Source organism: Calypte anna, chromosome 2 (genome assembly GCF_003957555.1).
Source record: "Calypte anna isolate BGI_N300 chromosome 2, bCalAnn1_v1.p, whole genome shotgun sequence".
NCBI lineage: Eukaryota > Metazoa > Chordata > Aves > Apodiformes > Trochilidae > Calypte > Calypte anna.
The window spans coordinates 47,190,803-47,214,345 of NC_044245.1; the positions used below are offsets into that span (position 1 = coordinate 47,190,803).

A 23,543-nucleotide genomic window follows, 5' to 3' on the forward strand; every position below is an offset into this window, starting at 1 on the left:
TGTGGAAGAGCATGTCTGATAGGGTGCCTTACTCCTTCTCAAAATCAGCAGACCTGAGGTGATGTTGCTGCTCTTGTCAAGCTTCCCAAGTTTAAACACCAACCCTGGGGACCAGCTTTGTGAAGGAGCAGCCCTTCTGCCTTGCACAGCACCTGTGGAAGCTGTGGTGCAGGCACCACAAGTAGGAGCCCCAGTTTCTTATGCTGTGGAGGGAGATGGAGACACAGGGTTGGCTGCAGCCCCACTGTAGGCACCAAGGCACTGATGAGTGGTCACGTTTCCCAGAAGGAGTGCTTGCAAGAGCTGGTTGGGATCCACTGCTTCCCCTTTCTCCAGCTGGTCAGCCTGCTTTATCAGGGGCCAGTGGTTTCTGCTCTCTCATCCTCCCAGCAGGAGGAAGGTGCTGCCAGCTCCTAGTCACCATCCTTGCTTGGTATATGCAAAGGGTACAGAGGTCTCCCTCCTAATCTGTCTCCTTCTCCTCCCCTGCAGTACTGCTTGCTCAAAGGGGATTATTTTCTGTGGCTGTTGTGCCCTTTAGGTCAAAGAAGCACTTCGCAATCTTTCTTCTGGTGTTAAGAAGCAGAGCAGAATGGGTGGCATGTTGCAGGGACTCAATTTCCTCTTATTAAGCAGTCTGGAGTCTTCCTGCCTGTCTCAGGCTGATGTATTAAGAAGTTCACTCCAGCTTTATTCCTGATACAATTAATGGTTATGGATACAACAACTCAGAAAAAAACAGCTTCCTTTGAGTCTCTGGATTCTGTGTAAGGCCTGAAAGAATATTTATAAGGAGACTGATGATGGGCTGAAATATTCCTTCTTTTTGCCCCATTTCCCTCTCTTGCCATCCCAATGAGTAAAATATTGATAGTTATAACTCTGCTTTGAGACTATCCCTCTGCAAAATCACAGAATAAAAGAGCAGTCTATGTAGGGACCTTCAAAAGTCACCTAGACAAACCCTCCCTGCAGTGAGCAGGTTCATCCTCAACTAGATCAGGTTGCTCAGAGTCCCATCAACCTGACCTTGAATGTTTCCAGGGATAGGGCATCTACCACTGTTCCTGGCAACCTGTTCCAGTGTTTTACCAGTCATTAAAAAATATCCCTAATTTTTTTGTCTCTTATCAAAATTAGGTCTAATGAGCTCTAGGTAGGTGTAGAAATTAGGATGCCCAAAACCCATGGAAAGGCCTTTGGATTTATTAAGAATATGCATATGAGATTGTGCATAGGTAAAGAAAGCCTAATTGTTTAACAAGATGAAGATTAGGCTGCATGTCTGTCTTCAATATTGAGAATACTTGCCTATAGAAAATGTCCCCCTGCCCTTTTTCTCTCAGAAGTCTCACAAAAATTCAATTTTTGTAAACAAAATTCAACTAAACCAATTTCTTTTATGTCTTCTTTCGAAGCATGATAGCAATTTTTTATATTTTTCTTCCTCCAACTGTTCTAGTTGCCAGTGTTAATACATGCCATTATAATTAGAACACTGTCATGTGTTTTTCAGGTGCTGTTACAGCTGTTTCTACAAATGCTTTAATGGAACGGTTGCATTTAAAATACCAACAAAGACCATGGTCTGAAACTCTGAAACTTGTCCACTTTTGCATGGTAAGAATCACAGATTATGTGAGAGAAGGATACATGGTGTAAAAGCAGGTTGCCAAGATGCCCCCAAAGCTGCCTGATTAAAAAAATAAATAAATAAATAAACAAACCCCTAAAGTGGTGCATATTATATTACCCAGCTACTGATTCTTCTTACAACAATGGATAAAACAAGTTTCCTGCATTATTTTAACACTTTAGAGGTTGTTTCTTGCATTATTTTAACTCTTCAGGATTTAGGGCTAATATGATAGGATATTTTCCATTCATTATCACATTCATAGTATGTAAAGAAAATTCCTTGCCCTTAGCACTGGGAGAAAATATTGCTTTCCAAAAACTGGCCTGAAACCTGCTGTCTAGAGTCCCTCCTGCTGTGATATATCCCTAAGTCATTGCATGCTTCCAGCCCTTCCAGTAGCTAATTATACTTAAGAATCATTTTTGTAAAAAACAAGTTAGCACTGCTGTAAGCTTAGGATACTAAGTCACATTTGTTTCCATTCTCCTTTTTATTAATGCTGAACTAAAGTCTGAAAACAATGTCCTGAGTTTGAACATAGTGAAAGCTTCTCAGAAGGGAATGCTCTTTGTGAAGTGCAAAGGATGAGAAGTTTTCAGATGAGTGCTAGAAGAGAAGCTGGAAGAGTTTGCTAGCTACTTAAGTTGGTACCTTCAGCTGGAACTCGCATCCTGAGTTTAAGTTCACCTGGGAGCTTACTGATCTCTCCTTTTCACTTAGGCAGATCAAAAAATTAAAATCCAAGTGTTTTCTCAGTAGATCTCCAGTATCATGGTGAAATTAGCTGACATAGCTTGTGTTCTGCTCAAGAGAAAAAGAAATGTAAAGATGCTTCCTGCCTGACACTCCCTGCTCAAAAGGCCTCTGATCTATAGCTACTACAAAACAAATCCACCCGGTGCTGTCACTTGATAGATAGATACAGTCATAGGACACCTCTGTATTTGGCAAAAAGAAATAAGTAGTGTTTTGTTGGACTGGGCAGCAGTGTTCTGTGTCTCATGTGCAGTTGTATTCCTCTCTGACTCCTAATTTACAAAGTCTTTCACTGTCTCTTGTTTTCACAAATGTCCCAGGATAAGCCACTTCAAGAGCCTGTCAGTAATGCTCCAGATGGTCCATTGCTCTCTTGCATGGAGAAGATACAGAGGACATTAAATGGTAACAAGTGGTCAGATAACTCAAAGTGTATTTTTAAATATTCTATGGAAACTGCCCATCCTTTTTTATTGGTATGAAGGGGGAAAATGTACAGAGAGGTGGAAATGTGACTAGATCTTTGAGCTAGCCCTTCAGCCCATAGCTATTCTCAATGTCTGAGAACAAGCTCTGCTCAGCACAGCACTCACTATTTGCAGTTTAATAGTTGTCATTAATAACAAGAAGTCACGCAAGAGATACTATTTTCCTATTTTCTCATTACCTAAATCATACCCTTTAAAGCAAGATAATACTGGTTCTATTTCTTTATCATTGTAGCCTGATTACATAACATATCCTTTTTTTTTTATTATTTTTTGCAGCTAAATCATTATTTACTGTGATGAACAGATTGGAATCTTTATCCAAACAAAAAGGGTAGGTTTGTTTAGGAATAAATGCAAATGAGCAAGCATGGCCCCAAGTCCAGTGAGGAATACCATCTGGATGGATTGTCAACAACATCTATTTTTATCTCTGTGTTCTAATGGGATGTGTTACTTGGAACAAGCATAACTGCCTATTTTGATTAGCCCTTTGTGGGGGAGGTTGTTGGGTGAAGAGGGGACGTGCATGCCTAAGTCCCAAAGCTACAACTGAGGTAAATAGTTTCTGGCATATGAGGATGATAATGCAAAGAACAGAGCAAAAATATATTGCCTGGTTGAAGAGTTTTCAGAAGCTGAGCCAAAGAAGAGTTATTTTTGAAGCATCCCTGGTGTGTCTTCCCACGACCAAGTAATCTAGACTCATTTCTTTTCTTCATGTGACAGAATTTTTTTTATATACAAACCTTTTTTGTTTGTTTGTTTTCTCTTCCCCCTCTCCTCAGGCTTAACGTGTATGCTAGCCCAGGTGGTACTACCTGCTACATAACATCAGATATGTTTTACATAGAAGTTCAGCTGGAGAAAAATGGAAATGTGATGGATGTAAAGTTGGCTCATCTTGGAGAAGCTCCTGTGGTAAAGTTAATTTTCTCTGTCTCTCACCTCCCTGCAGTCTTCCACTTCTCCTCCAGCTGCCACGTCAGAAAGTCTTTGGTTTCCTTTTGGTCTTGTCACACCTGCCAGCTTGTACATGATGCTCTTTAAGCATCTGAATCTCTTACCTAAACTTAGAAGTTCATTACAGACATGAAGTACTGTATTAAGGTAAAACACAGCTGACTCTGCCACCTTCCAAGAATTTTATAGAACCCTGCATAAATTCTCATACTTTTATGTTATCAATATACAGTAAATAACAGGGTTTAAAAATATTTTCCTACCAAGGTGCAGTGCACTTTGTGTTCCCAATGTTTTGGAGCTGTTACCCAGAGATTCTCTTTTTCTTTCTGCCTTCTTCAGAAGTATGTGCATTCCTACTAATGGGGATGGTTTTTCTTTCAATATTTCTCATTTAAACATTGGCAAAATATAACTCTGCAGTTCCCATACCATGTTTTGCAGTTGTGCAGTGTTACAGACAATTATTCAGATCAAAGATAATAACAACAAGCTGTTGTGAGGGGGGAGGGAGCATAAACTGATTTTTATCAGTAAGCATCCAAATTTTTACAATAATTTGGAGTTAATTTAGTCCTCTTTCAGTTGTAATCAGCCCAGGAATTTCAGGCTGTTCTGTTTAACCAGCACAGGGTTGTTGATCAGTGAGTGCTGGACAAGATTATTAGGATGGAAATACATATCCAGATAAATTTTGCTCAGTAACTACCAATTAACAAAAACCTGGCAATTTTTTTTTTTTTCTGGAAAGAATTTATGAGCAAATTATTTATGTTAATTTTATCCTCTTCTGCAGAGCCATTGTTCTTCTAATAATTATATTACTATTATATTTTAACAATTGTAATGCTAGTCTGTTCTTTGTTGGGTTTTTTTGGTGTGGGTTTTTGTTTGGTTTTGTTTGCTTTTTTTTGTTAGCTAATAATTCTGCTAATTAAAAGTAGTGGGCAACAATCTTATTTTTACCAATGAAGTGCTCCTAAAAGCTGTTTCATGAAGGATGGTAAGAAACATGAAACTCCTCTCTCTTATTCCTCTTATTTCTGTAGGTTTGTGATGACTTGCTGCAGCATCTAAGGTAAAAAATCACGTGCAGAGTCTTATTGAATGGAAAGGAATTCCTGAATCTTGTGTTTCTTTGAATATTGTGCAGAAGTCAAGGCTAGAATGATGTCATTGTAAAATATGAAGGAAAAAAAAAAGACAAAAAGCCCAAGACTTAGGAAAAAATAATATAAATCCAGACAACAATAGGAGAACTAATACCTTTTTGGTTTTTTATCTGTGTGAAATTGGTTCCAGTGCTCCATATTGATTGGTATTTTAACTGTTGCTACCCGCTTCCAGTTAGTAAACTTAAGGCTAAAACTGCAGCAAATATAATTTTGAAAGGATACTTCAGGCATTATTTATTTCTCATGTCATTCAGTTGTAAACAGCTACATTACATCTGCCTCAAAGGACTGCAAGTAAAGAGTAATCCTAATACATTGGCTCTCACTGCCAGTTGAATAAAGTCTGTGAATACTGGAATTTGTGTTGATTGCAAGAACTGTAGAATTACTCGGACCCATAGGTTTAGAAATGTACAGATGAACACAATTCAGAACTCACAGATCTTTAAGTCCTAATCGGATATGACTTTTCCCCTTCTTCTTCCCCTTCAAATGCTAAATAGTCTCTGTATTGGCCTTATGCAAATGTCATAACTGCATATCCTTCAGGATTCTATCTCAGGAATGAAAGCAAGTTGATATCACATGGCCTGTTTTTCTTTGTGAATGCTTAGTAGGAGATATTATTTGAATTTTCTCATGTACCAGTAGGGCACTATTTTTCAAGTTTTAAAAAAATTTTTATTACCTCATTTTGTTCTGTCTGAATAGTTGCAGCTTCAGGTCAGGACACCACCTTCAGAGTCTGTTAAGAAGTTGCCAGCCAATACAACCAAGATTCCAGGTTTTACTAAGAATTAGTGTATTTCAGAAATTGGATTCTTATTTAAATACCTTGCCAGAACAGCTGAAAGCAAGGTAAATAGAGAAAGAATAATCACGCTTAACCTTGCTTAGCTTATCTCTCTCTTATGTGGACCTGTAATACATCATCAGTTCTCCCAGCCCTCTCATTCCTTAGAAATGAAGTGTTATTAGTTTTATGGGTGTAATCAGCTCTGCCTTAAAGCTTGAACTTGCATTTTCCAAGGTTTTTGACTCCCAGTGTTATCAGCTGCTGGCATTTTGGCTCTGACTGGTGGCAGCTACCCCTGGCACTGTGGGTAATGCTTGTCTGCCTTCCTGTTAGCATTTGGCATGAAGTGCAAGTATCCCTTCTACACATCATGGTTGTAATTTATTTGGTTGTAAGAAAGTTGGCTAAATGTGTAATGTTTCCTGTGGGTCTCAAAGTAACTATAAAAACATAATGAACCACCCAGATAAAGCTTAGGTCGGTGCTGTGCCTGTGCTTGTACCTGCATGCCTGCTTCCCTCCCTTTTCCCAGTTTCACCACTAGTCCAGCTGAAAGTCATGAAAGAGCTGAATGACTCGTTTAGGCTTCTGTTTGGAAAGGATTTGTCCCAGTGTGAAAGTCCAGGCTTATTTGGTGTCCCTGCTGAAGGGGAAGACAGTTCTTTTGGAGTACAGCACTCTTTGTAACTGCAGCACTGGATTTTCATAAGGCTTGTAAAATCCACTTAAAAGCCACTTAAGCAGGTGAGTAAATACCGGGTGGGTTAATCTGAGCAGCCTTCCAGGCTATCAGAGCTAGTAAGAATCTGCAGGGATTTGGGGGTTTTAGCAGTCTGAACCTTTGCTTCACAATGTTCTGTGAGTCACTTCTCCCCAGTTATTTTGGGGGTTTTTTTGATTGATGGATCTACCAATGGTGCTAAAGATCTGCCTCCTCCCACAGGATGCTGTGAAGAGCAATATTAATACAATCCTTGGTATTTTAAAACAAGAGGAAAATACAAGTGCATCATACTGGGGATGTGTTACTACATGGCCAGCTTCATTGGAACATCAGGAAAAGTGCTTTGCCACTTGTCATATGCATCTATTGCTTTTAGTAGTGCATATTTAACTAGTGTCAGTTATAATTACATTGCTTTTTTTGCAGCAGAGCTAAGAACTCACATTTCCTGGTGTCTTCTAAAAAAATTTAAAAGCAGTACTTCTTTTTGCTAGATCTGATAAGGAGGGGCCTATGTCATTCTGAAATGGTGCTTTTCCTAGCAAGTTAGATAGACAAGACTACCTCTCCATCTCATTTAGCAGCATTCTAACAATTGTTTCTTTTTGGTAGGATGAAGAACTATGATGCCTTTGGGAAGATACTAGAAGAGCTGTCAAATCTATATAAAATTCCAGGAAACAGGTTGCAACTATTTTTAATTTAATCACTTTAAAAATAAATAACCTAGCTTTCATTTACTTACAAAAATATTTTTTTCTTGTTTCCCAGTGAAATGAAAGCTAAGGGATACCTTGCCTTACAAGCCCTTGAGAAAGATCTTTATTCAATGTCTCTTCTAGACAGGTAACTTGAAGTCTACCTCTTTCTCCCTTTCCCTCCACCCCCACCCCTTCATTTCACTGAAAAACAAGTCAACTGATCTAATTGCAGAGTAGGATGTGGAAGGCTAATGAGTTTTCTCCCAGTGGAAAGCTTGAAGCCTTTCTGCAGTTTGCCAGCCCCAGGCACACCAGACAAGATGATCTGCTGCAATCCTGTGCTTTATCTAAGAGACTTCCTGGGAAACTGGTTTGTTGCAGAATTTATTTGTGTGTGTGAGCACCCACTAGGAGCAAACATCCCACCTGAAAGTCAGCTATCATGTTTACATCTCTCTGTGGCAGAAGTAAAAGATACCTTTTGGGATTCTGCTGTTTGGGAATCTCATTATGTGCTCAGGTTTTAGATGAGGAGTAGTGGATGCTGGCTTTCCTTCTGTATCTTTCTGTTTTTCCTTTCCCCTTTCAAAGTGTAGGATTATGGATAGATGGGGAGCAGATTTTCCTAAAATGTCTGGTAATTGTACAATGATTTTCATTCTTCTCAGAAAATCAGAGTTGAGGGCAGTGCTTTTCCTCTGGATTTTTGAAGCATCTTTTCTGATAACTTGTTGTCTGCAAACATGGTCTTCTGTAACTTAAGACATAATTTTGTTTTATTTTTGTGAAGTGGCCCATTATGGAGAATGCTAACTCTGTGAACAAGTGTACTATGCTGACCACAGATATCTCAGTAAATATTATTCATGAGTTAAATAGGCTATTTGTCTCATCAATGATACAAGTTAATGTACTGCCAACTTTTAATACACAGCTAGGCACACAGCTGTATGAGCACATTTGAGGTTAGAGATTGGTTCTGTTTGAGTTAGTTTATCCAGGTTATTTACTCATTCTTTGCTCAACCTGCCACTCCAATATTTTTGTCCTTCATTTCTGGTAAATAGCACAACAAATTGCAACAGGAGACAGCTTAGAGATAGAGTGGAAACTGGAGGAGTAGTAATGCATGAATGAAATGATGGTGTTTTGGAAGCTGTCATAACAAGTGGAGACACAATCTGCTGTCAAGAAAGCATTGTCTCCCTTCGATTAAAGGTGCAACTTACCCTTTATATTAGCCTAGCTAGCACTGCAACTCGGGAAACACTAATCAAGATGTTTTTTCAACTAGAACACAGGATGTAAACAGAATTGCTGAAATACTTCATGGAAAAGTAGGACACCTGGTGCCAAGAACTGGAGGTGATAATTTCTTCTTTTGTTTCATTGGGTCAAAGAATTGTAAAAAAACCCTCAAACCCCTAGTGAGATGACCTTTGTTTACAGTTAAGATCCTCTATTATAAGTAAAACATGTTCTGGGCTCTTCCTGTGTCTGTATGCTCAGTGTACAGGCATACAGAAGGAGAAAATACAAGAGAACAAGTTGCTTATCAGCTACTGCAACATTGACTTTGTAGCAGCCTTAAAGCAAAGCCAGCAATATTCTGAGGTTATGTGGGAAACCACAGTTTGGGAGTAACCATGAGATGACAGTCATAGTATCTGAGATAATACTCATGTTGCCTAAGAGGCAAATATATTCATCTGATATGTTTTTTGACTCATCTACAGTCAGAAGTGACCTTCCACTGTCAATGTTACAGTTCATAAAAGTACTCCTAATACGTGCTATCACTATCCTCTTGCACAGCTTGATGTGTCTGTTCTGCAAGTATTACAGCTTTTCCTTCTGTTTCAGACTGGCCACTGAAAGCTAGTGGTTCAGCTAGTATTTCTAAAACTGAACAATAGGTTATTGAGCAAGAGATAGAAACTTAATCTAATCCCTTCAAAGATGCTTGGTTACTTTATGCTCTGAGGGCTTAGTTGTTAGATACTTAGAAAATCATAGAATCATAGAATTGGCTGGGTTGGAAGGGACCTCAGAGATCATCGAGTCCAACCCTTGAACCACCGTTGTGGTTACCAGACCATGGCACTGAGTGCCACATCCAGTCTCTTTTTAAATATCTCCAGGGACGGAGAATCCACTACTTCCCTGGGCAGCCCATTCCAATGTCTGATCACTCTCTCCGTAAAGAAATTCTTTCTAATATCTAACCTAAATTTCCCCTGGCACAACTTAAGACCATGCCCTCTTGTCTTGTTGAAAGTCGTCTGGCAAAAGAGCCCAACCCCCGATGCTGTGGTTTGAACATATACTATTACTAGAGATGTACCCTTGTGAGGAATCCCCTACTGCCATCTCCACTTCCCTCATTTTTTCCCCTTTGTGTCAAGATGCCTCACAAATTTCCTCTATTGATATGTGTACTGACAAGGTTTTTTTTTTTTAATCTTCAGGAACTCCTATGAACATTGAATTTTATATTTCTCCCTATGAAGTTTTGGAAGCAGAACTAAATCCTGGTAAAGCTAGAAAAGCAGAAATAACTAATCTCCTAACTTTCTCAGCACTGGCCATTTCATTATACAAAGTTCATTAATGAAACTCAGAAGGAAGTTTTAAGATTCTAGTTGAGCAGAATGATTTATGCGATGCACTTTAGCACCATTATAACGTACATCAGGGAACTACTTTGCCATTTCTCGGCTGTTGACCCAAATTGCAGTGAGAGTGCTAGCTAGATGACTGCCTAGCCAGCACGAGAATGACAGATGCTTGCTTGATCTGTTTTATGCCATATCCCCAAAGTGGCTGCACTGTTGGGAAGCTTTGACTATTTTCATGTGGTCTGTGCAGGCTTCTCCTTGCTGCCCAAGACATTGTGTCTGTCCCTTACTTTTGAAAGATCTTATGATTTCAAGTTTTGTATGGATAGGAGTAACCTACACTGACACGAAGGAAATAATGCAGTTTTCTCTCTCCCTCAGGTTCCCAAATAGATGCAATGAAAACAGTTGTAACTGTGGAAGGCACAGATGTGCTACACAAACTTCCTCTTTCTCCACTGCTTGCGGATTCTCAAGCTGGAGAGGACAGGTGAGACCCTGAACACTTCTCAATGCTAAAGTGGATTTACAAGTCACTAACCTCAGCATAACATACCTTTAGCCTCTGCTAAAACAGGGAGCTCTGGTTTATTGCTGGCATTACACCCCTTAACTACACCCTCTTACAATCTGTAACTTCTGCAGTTTTCCCAAATGGACTTTAAAGTTGTTGTATTCATATTTAACTGTGCCAATTGTATTAAAATAATGGATTTATTCATAGATTCAAAGACAGAAAGAGCCACCGAAACAGTATTACTTTACTTCCTAGGATTCAACAAGCAACTCCTGCATAGTTTCAGAATAAACAAAGCATATATTGAGGGATATTACACTTCAACTATATAAAATACTTTGCCATTCCACCATGGATACTGACACATCATCTCTGTCTAATACAGTCCTAGGCTGGAGGGAAAGTCCGAAGTAATTTTCTGAAATAAATCACTAGAGAATGATGTATAGCAAACATCCTTGTGCACTGTTCCTCAGTTTCTCATGCCTCACTTTTCCTTTCTGCCAGTCTTGATATTATATTTGTTTTAAACACTAAAGGTTATAATTTCACATATAAAGCAAAACTTTTGTCAAGACAGAAAATGGCTGGAAACTGCTTGGGGTGACTGTGACCTTGCACTAAGAGTCTTTCTTATGTCAATTTCTGTAATAAGCTTTCATTGTGATTTTTTTTTTTTTTTCCCCCAGCAACCCTGTTTTTTTGCCACTGGCTGATGGACTCAGCATGGATTTGTCAGCTTTTTTTGTACTGAAATTTCACCACCCTATTCCTATGTCCTTATCCAGTATTGAAGAGATACAGGGGCTCACAGGCATGTTGTAACTGTTTTTAAGATTAAGTATTTCTATGGCTATGCATTGTTAATTTGCTTTTTATTTTCCTGTGTTAATGTTGTAAGTGGAAAAACTGGTTTCTGGGGCAGAACACGTTCAGTTCTCTAAGCACAACTGCAGTATTTTAGCAACCATATGTTCTAAGAAAGATATGACAATTTACAAACAAAACTGTTAAATACTCTGTCTCTAATTCCCATTAGCAAAAAACAGGAATAAGAAATGAGATTAGTATTTTTGTCTTTAAAAAAATTTGTTTGGTTTGGTTTTTTAGCTTTCATGTACGGTACTAACCTCAATGCTAATATATATAACTACCTGGTTTCAGGAATTCAGGTTACTGGGCTGAAACTAGCTCCTCTATATGTGCTGATAGTTCAGTCTAACCTTAAAGAAAAATGCACCGAAGACTTCTCTGCACATAATTCCTCTTTCTTTGTGGTGAGTATGGTGTGCCTTTGACATACATTCTAAAGGTAGTGCAGTTCTGAAAGCAGCACTTAAAGCCAAGCATGCTGAGCTTGTGTCTTAGGTCTTACCTTTTATTGGCCCCCTGGTCCTGCTCATGCGCAGTGGGGGCCCGCCCTAATTAGGCACAGGTGGGCTTAACACAAGCTCATGCTCACTACCTGGTATTTAGTGGCACCTGGTTGCCTCATTTCACTACACATTCTGCCCTAGTGCAAGATACATTCTGAATTGTATTTCCCCATACACAACACATGCAGACTTTCCAGAATCCCAACAGTCTTTAAATGCTCTTTAGGAAATAGCTCAAGTTAAAGTTATTTAGAAGATCAGACCCTTCAAGTAAGCTTCTCATCCTCATTAATGAAACAGTGTGTCCACGGCTGCTGAAGTCATACTCATTTCTCCATGTGCAACCCTAACATTTACTCTTCTAAAAACTGGTAAGAACATCATTAATGCCTTAAAAAGAAAGAAACTTACTGGTTAGTGTGAGGAGCAAGTCCCTAGATTTTTGAATGTGTTTATCATGCTGCATGTCAAGCTGCATTTCACACCTTTTTAACAAGACAGATTTATTGATGATACTGATAAAGTTGATTGTTTTTAAAAGGACTGGTAGGAAGAAAAGTGTAATATGTTACAACAGTGATGTTAATTACTATCTAGACCCATGGTTGTTTAACTGTAGGCATCTTCCATTTCAAATTATTTGATTTAGGCTGCATTAGATGTAGAAGAAAAGTTCTAAAATAGGAAGCATTTTAGCTTTCTGCCAGATATGTACAGGGCAGCTGCAAGACAAACTTAAAAGATCTACTTTTTTTTTGCTAGGAAACATTAATTTTGCAATTCACAGCAACAAAATGGCATTTTTCTCTTTTACTAGCAGTGTTATTTGATCCTATTGCCTACATATTTCTTGGACTTCGAGGTTGTGGTAAAAAAGGTAGCAAGAAGTTTACACCATGTTAAAACAAGCTTTAGTGAAGCTCTGCTCTATAAAAACCCTTACTATGGGATGAATTTTTTATTTCCACTAGATACACATGAAAGACTTTGTATTTCTCAAAATGTTAGTACTTATTGGTGTAGCAAGACAAACCTTTTTTAGGGAACAGCGCCTCAAGGTCCAACCAGGTGTTCCAGCAGAGACTCATGAACAGTGCTCCAAGCCTATAGCCCTCAGGGGTGACCAGCCCGGATCGGTGCTATTGCTCTGAGAGCAACTGACCTCTCTGCTGGCTTGCTCAGGACTGAGCTGAGCCTGTGACTCAGGCCTTACCTTTTATTGGCCCCCTAATCCTGCTCATGCACAGTGAGGGCCTGCCTTAATCAGGCACAGGTGGGCTTAACACAAGCTCATGCCACTCCCTGGGAATTAGTGGCACCTGGTTGCCTCATTTCACTACATGTTGGAAGATGGTTTTGCTTTTGAGTTAAAGATTTAATTTCTAGAAAGAAATTACTAAATCGAATTCTAACCTTGAAAGGAATGTGGAGAAACCCTTTTGCTCCATGGACACACAAAGAAAAGCTCTTTTATTTTGCTCTTCAGCTTTTCTTAGTATAAGCCCTGCCAAATAACTGCCCAGCCCTGTCCCTAAGGTAGCAGTTGCCATTTGGCATCCTGAAGTCCATAACACAATCTTGCACTTCTAATTTTGTCATAGAATCACTGTCAACATGGATAGGTGGCGAATTTTTCTTACTCTCTCGTCTTCAAATGAATCACCAAGGTATGTGCTAGCCAAAAAAGCTTCTCCAGAAAAATTAGTACGGATGGAGGAACAACATATGATGCCCTGGAGAGGTTTCAGGCAAAGCCACTGTCCCACTTGTAGAACTGTCAAGCAGCACTGTGATACTCTCTTGAGTGAAATTCTTGGTTGTTAAAGTTTTCATAGCCTACAGGGCTCTTAGGAGCAGCTGGGATAACTTGTGGCACTTGAACTCCCAACCAGTTGGCTCTGGGTGTATTCATCACAATTGGATGGATTTGGGAGGGAGAGTGGATGTCATTTATCTTCCTCTAAGGCTAATATTTCTACTGAAATGCAGAGAGACATGATGGACATGCTAGAAGTGTGTCTTGCAAAATTATTTTTGCTGCCAGATTGTACAGTTGCCTGATAACACAAAGCTTTACTTTCTTGTTTTCAGTGCTTGAAATATCACCATATTTGTTGCTCAGTCTCTTCCAGATTGCCCGAAGCACTGTTACTGCATTAACATGGGCTCAGAAAAATCAGATTTAGGAGCCTTGGTCAGCAAAATCCCATTTAGCCATCCGAAATGTGTGCCTGGTGTAATAGAGATTCTTCGACATCAGGTGGCATATAACAGTCTCATTAGCAGCTGTGTCTCCCAGGAGCATATAAATGAAGGTAAGCTGCATGGCTGGAAGTAATGGCAGAGTCCTAGAGAAAAATTTTCCTCTCAGCTGGGTGTTAACAGATTTACTGTACCTTTGTCAAAGCTGTCATTACTTGTGGAGTATTTTAAATGATGAAAAATTCTCAATTCTAGTATTACACTCTGATTGTATTTTCTTTAATCTCCTAGCCTGACACTTCTATAAACTAAGTTGCCAAAATAATGAATAATTAGATTTTACTTTATCAGTATTTTTTAAATTATGGCATGTGATTCATAAATATTAATTTTATTTCCAGATGATTCAGAACTGCTTTACTTTGAAGTGGTACCACACAAGAACACCAGTTTTTCTGTCTTCTTCCTTCATCCTGTGACAGAAAATTTAGCCTGTGGTATGTGTGAAATAATTGATTCTGTCCTCTTTGTTAGGCTGACAAGGTTCTTGCACTACACGTCTCACTAGTAAGGAGGTACTAAAGGCCTCTCACAAAAGCGTGCAGCTCATGAAAAAAACAAAGTAGCACTTTCGTATGAACTGCTTTCTAAAAAGTATCCAGTATTCAACATAAAACAAAGTACACCTCTAGCTCAGAGCCTGCAGTAGATTAATAAATTGCAACTTCTACAATTTCTGGTTTAAGTATATTAGGGAAAGAGGGGAACCAGGCTGGTGAAGGGACTTGAGCACAGACCCTATGAGGAGAGGCTGAGGGAGCTGGGGCTGTTCAGCCTGGAGAAGAGGAGGCTCAGGGGAGACCTCATCACTCTCTACAACTCCCTGAAAGGAGGGTGTAGCCAGGTGGGGGTTGGTCTCTTTTCCCAGGCAACTCTCAGCAAGACAAAAGGGCATGGTCTCAAGTTGTGCCAGGGGAAGTTTAGGCTGGATATTAGAAAGAATTTCTTTACAGAGAGGGTGATCAAGCATTGGAATGGGTTTCATGGTTTTCAATGTTTATTAAAATGTGTATTTTGAAATGCTTATATATGGTCTTTCTTAGTGGTAATTGATGTGAGAACATCCAGAGAAGTTCAGTGTCACCTTCATTTAAATCCTCAAGATCCAACTTTAAATTCTAGTGATGATTTTATAACAAGAGTTATGAAACGGTAAGTAGTTTTATTTTATTTCATAACAGTTGGAATGAACCTCAGATGTCTGTTTAATGAAAATATCCATTTAATGGAAATACCATGTATGTTCACAGTGCACACATATAAATTCTGCAGCCAGAAAGCATCACTGTAGTAAAATTACTAGGCTAAGTTACTTCAGCGTCTTAAGTATCTCTCTCAAAAATTTTAAATATTAGTAGTGATGCAAAGTGGTTTTTTTCTAGTAGGAAGCACATGAAGCAGGAAGACACTTTTGAATGAAGGGAGTTTTAACTTTTTATAAAGATGTTCTTTTCTTTTGTAAGCATGGTTTTCTGAAGACTCTAGCTGGGGACAATCTTATGACTGGCATAATTTAGAATATCATGGAAAGGGCATTTTTACACACCTACTTAAAATCAATTAGTGCTTCTTTTCACAAAGTGAGGTGTAGATGGCACATCCACAACACTGTCTCTAGCTTGTTGCTGAAACAAATTCCAAGAGTGGCAAGCTGCTGTGATATAGGAACATATGGAAAAGAAAGGCCTGAGAGCACTAATTCATTTGGCATGAACTAGTAAACAATTATCTACCTGATAATAGAAGGATCAATCCAGGCTGGATTTTGAACCTGTTTAATTAGCCTGCCCTGTCTTAAGTCACAGGATACTAGATACTATTCCTGGAACCAGGTGAATATTATTGGAGTGGAGAAAAACACATCTAGTGTAGATACTGCTTTTGAAAAGATATGATCTCTGTGCCTATCTCATACAAGACATAGAAGTTATAATATTAAAACTCAGCAAGAATATATTTCAATTAGTTTAGGCTTTAATTAAAAGCTCCCTTATGACTTTTTTTTTTTTTAACAAACTCCACCACTTTTCTATCAAAGCTTCTTTGGAATGCCAGGCTCAAAGATTCAGCATTTGATTTCATATGTTTCCGGTATAGAACATATATTGTAGTTACAATGTAACACCTATAAGGTACAAAGCAAAAAAAAAGCAAAAAAATTTCACAGGCTGTTTTTCACCACACCTATCATTCAGGTGGCAGCCAGAGTTTTGAAATCATACGTTGAAGAATGGATGAAGCACTAACAAATGTCTCATTTCCTCCTTCAGTTGCATGTCAGTCCCTGTAGTCATGAGAGCTATTTTCAGGAATGCGGCCAAGGTGAAAGCTGATAGTGAAACACAAGACATGGAAGCAGACTTGAAACAAGAACCTGAACCAGCCTCTGAACCAATTATGGATTCCAATAGTCTTGAAGAAAGTCCTTCTGTGCCTGGGCAGCAGGGTTTGGTAGTGACAGATAAGCCAAGTATTACAGAAGAAGAAAATCTCTCCACAACCAAACTGGAAACTGTGGGTAATAATACAGAAGAAAGTAACCCCACAGTAAGCACAGAAACTTTGTGCAGAGTGGAGGAAGGCAATTCCACAGCTAGTACAGAAGCTGTTATGACAGATAAGTAAAACACACTATCTATTTTTTGATAGTCAAACACAAAAGAAATACTTTCCCTGGTGTAGACTGCTTTTGCAGAAGTAGTGGGAGAGATCTTGGAAAGCTCACTGCAGTAATTTGTGAATAGAGTTTACTTTTTGTACACCATTAATTATATTGAAGTAGTGCTCTAGAATTTGCATTTCTAACCTCACAAATCTGTAAAGTCTAACACTGCTCTAGTAACCTTTATTTTTGTCTGTACCACAGTCTAGCACAATAAGAACAAAATTTCTGTCTGGCTGAAATATAACATATGAACTTGTAGAAAAGTATATCCATGTCAGTATTATGCTAAATAAATTGAGAAAAAGGATGGTTTGAACAATTTTGTACGTGTTGAATTAATGCAGACAGATCTATCTGACCACTATTCCTAGAACAAGCTCAATTAGATATTCTTAATTGCTGTTCTGTTTTCCCCTAATGCGTAAGTGCCTTTAAATGGCCTTTGAACCTGTCTACAAACTCCATGGCAGGATAAGAGAGTCTTTAGTAAGAAAATTGTCAACTTAGTCTCTGACACTCAAGCAATTTTCACCTTATATTTTTTCTGGTATCAGTACTTTGAGTGAAAATATTTTTTTTAAAGTATAGTTAGGTCAGCTGTTCAAAATTTCAGTTTGTCTCTGTCTAGACCTGCTTTGTTTCAGACATAAAGAAAAGTTACAAGCAACTTAAAACAACTAAACTCCTAACTTACTGTAAATCAGTTTAAATAGTGTAGAACAGAGACTGCTATTCACAGAAAGACTTCCTGACCAGAGCAATTGGCAGCTACAGCTAAGGCAAGCAACAGGTGACTCAAATACAGAACACTGGCACAGAAATATAAAAGCTGTCAGAAATATGCAAATGTGGCTGAAAACATATTTCTGAGAAAAGGTGAATAAGCCTGGCTACCTTGAAGAGTTTGGGAAAAAGCACTATGGGAATGTGGGAAAGAGAGTTCAGGCTAGAGAGACTGGCAAAATAAATACAAAAATAACAAAAGGAAGTTCATTAGATTGGAAACATGTTCAGTGTGGTCTAACAGAGTAAGAGTAGTGTTCAAACAGTAAAACAATGGAACTGTCAGTAATTCTGCATTTCAAGAGAATGGTGTGTTTTCAGTAAAAGTGAAATAAAGAGAAGTATTTGAGGAGGAAAAAACAGTTTTAAACCATGAAAATGGATAGTTTTTACAAAAGCTAAGAAGAAGAATTTGGCAAAAGAGGTAAAATTCCTGTATTTTATATAGTGACTACAGAGATTCACATCATGCTAGAAATCAGCAGCAAATCCTGTTTTGTTTTGCATAGAGTTAGCATATCATCAACAGCAGCTTATTCTGTAGTAATACCTTGTCCACAGCACTGGGCATTTATTTTTTAGATATTGGAGGGAACCTATTTAGATGGGCTATTTAAGGGACCTGCTCTATTTCCAAAGTGCTGCCAAAAGAGAAAACGAAGGTTACAACTTAGCTTCAGATACAGAACAGAAACATGTTTAGTAAACCTTTGTTGAGCTTTAAAAGTAATTTCCTCTTCCTGTAAAAGTTACGTTTAAGATTGAAAGCAAGAGGATTTTTTGCAAGAAGCCAAAGCATGGTGAAGATTTACAGAAATTACCTCTACTGGAAAGTATCAAAATCAGATTTCCTTAAAATGCAGTGATGTATCAGTCTGTGCGTAGTCCACAAACCGAGAATCAGACCCAGTTGATATTATTTTAAATACCATGAGACAGAAAAACTAATGTTCCAGCTGCTGGACATGATGGAGTACATCCAGTGATAAGCCTAGTTGCTCCACTAGCCAAACAGTCTGCTTTTTAACCCAAGCAAGAGTTGACCCTTCAGGTTCTGTACAGAGTTTTGCCTTGCTGCACTCGGACTGCAAGGAACCAACCTCACCATTATTTGTCCAAACATTTTCATTAGGGCTGCCAGTATCTTCATGTCTTCCAGCTTTAACTTCATTGTACTCTGTCCCAGCTGGAGATGTGCAATTGAGATCCATGTCCTGAACAGAATCCAAAATATGTCCAAGATGTGGCTGTTGTTCAACAGAATTCAGATATTTAAGCACATCATCTTCATGCTTTCCAATCACACCGAGAAGATTATTTATCTTACTTAAGGCAGAATCATGTCCATTAAGATGACACCAGGATAAGAGAGCACTGAAAAGCCAAGAAAAAAACAAAACACCCAAGTGATTACATGTATCCACACAAACTTTTAGTTGCTAAAGGGAGACGACAATGTGACAACATATCTGTACAGTATAAATGTTTGATTCATCTTTCTGGGAAATTCAAGAACTAAAACTGAGTATTAATCTTAAAGATGCAAATTCAGATAAATTCTGCAAAGCAGCTGAAAGAGTGTTGTTGAAGAATGATCAAGCTACACACAGGTAGGCAATCCCCCTATATTCAAGGTCTGAGAATTCTCACTTTGGACAGATTCACAATGTGCTTCTTTTGTTTAATTAAAACAAACACAAAACTACATGCATGCTCCTCTATACACACCTTCCAGGTTGTCCTGGTTTGGGCCAGGATAAAGGTGATTTTCTGTCTTGTACTTTTGCTTTTAGCTAAGTCTCTTGTAAGTAGTTGCACTTGCTGAAATTAACAGTAAGGTTCTCAGTGTCTGCTTCTGGGACTGATAACACTCGATGTTTATAGTTACTGCTAGAGACTGGTGTGCAGAGCCAAGGACACTGCTCAGCTCTGAGGAAAACTTTTACCCTCCAGAAGGAGTAAAGAGGTCCCACCTGCAGCCCTCCTTTGGGGAGGAACGGACAAGACAGATGCCAGAATTGACCAAACAGAGTATTCCATCCCATACACGTCATACTCAGTATAAATTTGAGGCACCACGAGGGCCAAGCCACGCTTCCAGCTGCCTGCCCTTCCTGCTTCTCTTCCTTCACTCAGCATTCTGGGAGGATTCCGTCCGTTCGCCTGCCTGTGGTCCTGATCCGTGCCAGCCCATATCTGTGTGTTCCTGCCTCCAGTTCCCGACTGCTGCTGACTCCAGGAGTCCAGCCTGGACTTTCCCTGGGCTGCCCTGCAGCCTCGGTGGTGACATGAGAGTTATTGGGGGAAAAGGAGGGAAGGAACGTGGTATCCATTTTCCTGTATCTTTGTATATATTTAGTAATTTTTCCTATTTATCATTACTGTTTCATTAAAGTTGTGTAGTTTAGTTTCCAACCCATAAGTCTCTCTCCCTTATTCTCTCTGCTTTCTTTATCAGGGAGGAGAGAGAGATTAATAGAGCATCTCTTACTCGGTTTAATTGCCAGGCGAGTGTTAAACCGTGACACAGGTATACATGACCTTATTAAGTTTTTAACTTACTTCAGGGTTCCCCTGAACTGGCCACAGGTAACCATCAGCTTTGCACCATGTCTGTAACCTTGATTGAAGCCTTCCTGGAGGGCAAGTTCTTTCCCAGCCTCAATTCCATCCCTATAGCCTTCCTGTAATACAAGTAGTGAAACAGGCTGTTCACAAAGTGAAAAATCTGACTTCTGTCAATGCCATAATAGAAAAAATATACACAAGTATTCAGTCTCTTAAATGACAGGTTCTAGGTTTGAACATCTTTCCCAGCTACATAACTGCTTTCTGTAGTGTGTTCAAGTTATAAGTTTCAGAACAAACTCCAGCAAGAAGATAACAAAAGTATTTATTAGAAACACAAATAAGAGAGAGCTGCAGAAAAACATTTTTGCTCTTGTGATGACCAACTCCTTATGAAAAATGTGTTGAAGAATTATCTCATATAGTATTCTAGGCATTTGAAAAGAGACAGGCTGCAAAACCTCCCCTTTAGCAGAGGTACTCTCCAACCCATAATCCATGTACGTGTTTTCAGAAAACTAATTCTTAAGCCTCGTTAGTATATTTGCTGGATCTCATTCAATTCAAGAGTTACACAGGAAAGAAGATGGTGATGAGAGTGAGTCAAATTTGCACATAACCTTGTAATTACTTTTTGTAAAAAATGCTGATTGTAAAATTTTTTTAAAATATTCTAATCACATTAGCATATAATGCATAATAATTCTTAATTTCTTCCACATCAAATTGCAAGTTTTAAGAGTGATAACTTCTGTTTGCTCATGAGAGAAGAAAACCTGTGGCCTTGCTGGAGAAATAGCTGGGAACAAGAATGTTTTTTGATTTTGCATAAAATATAGATCTGGCCTAAATAACATCTTATAATGTTGCTGTATGTACTTATAAAACACCAGAGGGATTTTTGTAAGAATGCTAAACAGCTTCTTAAGAAATCCAGTCTTTCCAAGGAGCTCAGATGCAGGAGATTTTTCCTTGAAGAGTAATACAACACCTCTCTTCCTCATCAACAGCCTACACAACAACTTCCATTCATGTGCTTCAGCCACATGCTGTTCACCCGTGAGCAGATGTAATGACCTACTCTGAATGACCGTGTATCTGTTGAAGTAACTTGGGTTTATGTACTTGTTTTGTTCACTGCAGAATTCCAAAGATGAAAGGGCTGCTGGGTAAGGCAGTTTTCATAAAATACATTTTTCACTAGGAGAATAAACAAGACAAAGAACTATTCAGACTGCAGCGTCTGATTGTGGCTTCACATGGAGCCACACATCTTAAATCTGACCGCTGAAGATCTCTACTTAAAACCCAAAGCATCTCATATTTCTTTATTAGCACTGTTCAGTTTTGTTGCCCTATATTTACAAGTGGTATACAAGTATGAAGCAAATAGATTGCATCAGAATTTAGCACTGCCTTTTACAAATGTACATGATTGTACAGAAGGCGCCAGTGGCCTTTTATAAACAGTATTCTTCTCTGACAACCACCGGGATAGTTTCTGTAAATCCCTGCTACATTTTCCTGACAATCAGAAAAAAATAAACCGCAATGGTTTTTAAGCAGCTGCTCTTATTTTTCCCCTTTAAATCAACAATATGTATCAGTAAATCTAAAATGGTTAAAAATACTACCAAATCATCATTATAGAAATACCTTCAATCTTTTTTTCATGGTGCTGTTCCACTCTTTCCGTAGTAGATACATCTCATCTGCATCTTCATCAAATACATCCTCACTGGAACGGCTGACTGCAACTTGTACCCAGGACATTACAGCAGTGCTGACTATAAGCTCTGTTGATGTGGTTTAAAAAAAACAAACAAACAAAACAAAAAACTGTGAAACTTTTAAAAGTCCCTCTGGCTAAGCACCAGAAGAGAAGTGGAGACAAAAAATGCGAGTTCTGATGAGAAGTTGTGTATGGAGCCGATTATTCACTCTGAACAGTTGTTTCCACATGGAAAATGAATGTTGCTTACCATCAGGTTGCATCTGTCAAGAGAAGGATGTCAAATCATCACTGGTAAAGCAAGTTATGCAGTTTATGAGGAAAATTTAAGGCAGAAGTTTCTCCCCTTTCTGTGGCAATGACACAAACATGCAGGTGAAATCAGCATTTTTAAACGCTCCTAGTACAGGAGAAGCAGGCAGAAACAACTTTATTACTTGATTCTTAGAATAACTCCATGTAGCCTCCATGCTGTGCTTTAAGTTCTGTACACAAGTAACTGCCTGCAGAGTTAATAATTGGCAAGGACTTTCTACCTGTGATTTTCAGTGGTCTGGTTAGGCTTATACTTGACTATTTTTATAAATCTTGAATAGAAATACTCCTGAATATTTTTAATAAAGAGTTAGCTACTTCTACTGCAGAGGGAAGACTACATAATTGGATTATTTCATCTTTGCCACTAAAGAAAACCTTCAAAGGTCACTCACAAATAATTCAGTACACTGGCAGAAGCTTTTACGTTCCAACAAATCACCAAACGTCGTTTCTCTCAGAGGCACCACCGGCTCTTAGCGACCCAAGGACCGTGCTGTGCCCGGCCACGCTGCTTTACCTGGGACACACCAGGCAGCAGCCCCGCAGCCAGCAGGTTCCCTCCTTCCCTCCGTCTCTCTCTCCCCGCGGTGGGACAGAGCTGCGCCCCGCTGCCCCACGCCCTGCCCAAACCTCGGCCGAGGCCTCGGCCCCGCCATTTCACGGCCGGCCGCTCGGCCTGGTAGAAGCCCGGTTTACCTTCAGCCCAGCTTACCCCAAGCGCTGTCGGTAGCGATGCCTTCTCCCTCCCCGCCTCGCCTCAACTCTCCCCGCTGCTCGCTCAGCCCCTGCGCTCCGTTCCCTCACCACGGCCGCCGCGCCAACGGACACCCCGCTCCGCTGGGGGCCGCCATCTTAACTGAGGGCAAAGCGGCTTCACTGCCCTTGGAAGAGAGAGAGGAAGGGCGGCCATGTTGGCTGAGGGCAAACTCCTCGGAGGCAAGGGGGGAACGGCCGCCATCTTAACCGGCAGCCCCGCGGCTTCCAGACACGTCTGAAGTACTGGAGGCCGGCAGCCATCTTAAGTGCGGGCGCAGCCTCGCCATCCTCGTCAAAGAGGCGGAGGGTGGGGCCGGCCAGCTGGGCCCTGCCGCCCTCCGAGGGGAGGAATTGGAGGCGGGGGATAGGGCTGTTCTGTGTGCCCTTATTTCGGCTGTCCACAGCGATGGGCGTGGGGCTGCCGTAAGTCTTCGACAGTGCCCTCGACCCCCGAGGGGGGAGCATGTTAGCTGCAGCATGGAGGTTTCGCCCTATTTGCAGTCGTAAATTGGGGAATTAAAAAAAAAAAAAAAAAAAATCTGCTTTGTTGGCTTCTGAATCCCCGAGGTCCTTGCATGTCGGGCATGCCCTTCGGCTGTCCTCTGCAAAATTCAAAATTTAGGCATTACCATAATAAATCCTTCTTAATAAGAAGAATGCCAGCAAGAGAAGAGTGTTTGACTGCTTGCTTCTATTAGGAAAAAAC

The 23,543-nt window shown here is 39.7% G+C and overlaps 2 protein-coding genes across 2 annotated transcripts; one reads left to right on the forward strand and one right to left on the reverse strand.

Annotated features, from left to right (window-relative positions):
- Positions 1 to 13,884: 13,884 nt before the first annotated feature.
- Positions 13,885 to 16,664, forward strand: LOC115597938 (mediator of RNA polymerase II transcription subunit 1-like). The gene is made up of 4 exons (XM_030446239.1): positions 13,885 to 14,068; positions 14,357 to 14,452; positions 15,059 to 15,167; positions 16,286 to 16,664. Exons 1-4 carry the CDS (start codon positions 13,915 to 13,917, stop codon positions 16,638 to 16,640), a joined length of 714 nt encoding a protein of 237 aa, XP_030302099.1. The 5' UTR covers positions 13,885 to 13,914; the 3' UTR covers positions 16,641 to 16,664.
- YAE1 (YAE1 maturation factor of ABCE1) lies at positions 15,970 to 23,139 on the reverse strand. Its single transcript, XM_008497178.2, has 4 exons — positions 22,794 to 23,139; positions 21,688 to 21,827; positions 20,026 to 20,147; positions 15,970 to 18,837 (listed from the first exon to the last, which is right to left on the reverse strand). The coding sequence occupies exons 2-4, from the start codon at positions 21,802 to 21,804 to the stop codon at positions 18,408 to 18,410; spliced, it is 669 nt and encodes a 222-aa protein (XP_008495400.2). The 5' UTR covers positions 21,805 to 21,827; positions 22,794 to 23,139; the 3' UTR covers positions 15,970 to 18,407.
- Positions 23,140 to 23,543: the final 404 nt, after the last annotated feature.

Bases quoted from the DNA above. Each gene is read 5' to 3' on its own strand.
- LOC115597938 (XM_030446239.1), top strand. From the start codon at position 13,915: ATGGGCTCAGAAAAATCAGATTTAGGAGCCTTGGTCAGCAAAATCCCA. The intron at 14,069-14,356 runs GTAAGCTGCATG...TTTTATTTCCAG, and splicing joins CCAGGAGCATATAAATGAAG to ATGATTCAGAACTGCTTTAC. The intron at 14,453-15,058 runs GTATGTGTGAAA...GGTCTTTCTTAG, and splicing joins GACAGAAAATTTAGCCTGTG to TGGTAATTGATGTGAGAACA.
- YAE1 (XM_008497178.2), bottom strand. From the start codon at position 21,804: ATGTCCTGGGTACAAGTTGCAGTCAGCCGTTCCAGTGAGGATGTATTT. The intron at 20,148-21,687 runs GTATTTCTATAA...CTTGTATTACAG, and splicing joins CCATGAAAAAAAGATTGAAG to GAAGGCTATAGGGATGGAAT. The intron at 18,838-20,025 runs GTAAGTTAAAAA...TTGGCTTTTCAG, and splicing joins CAGTTCAGGGGAACCCTGAA to TGCTCTCTTATCCTGGTGTC.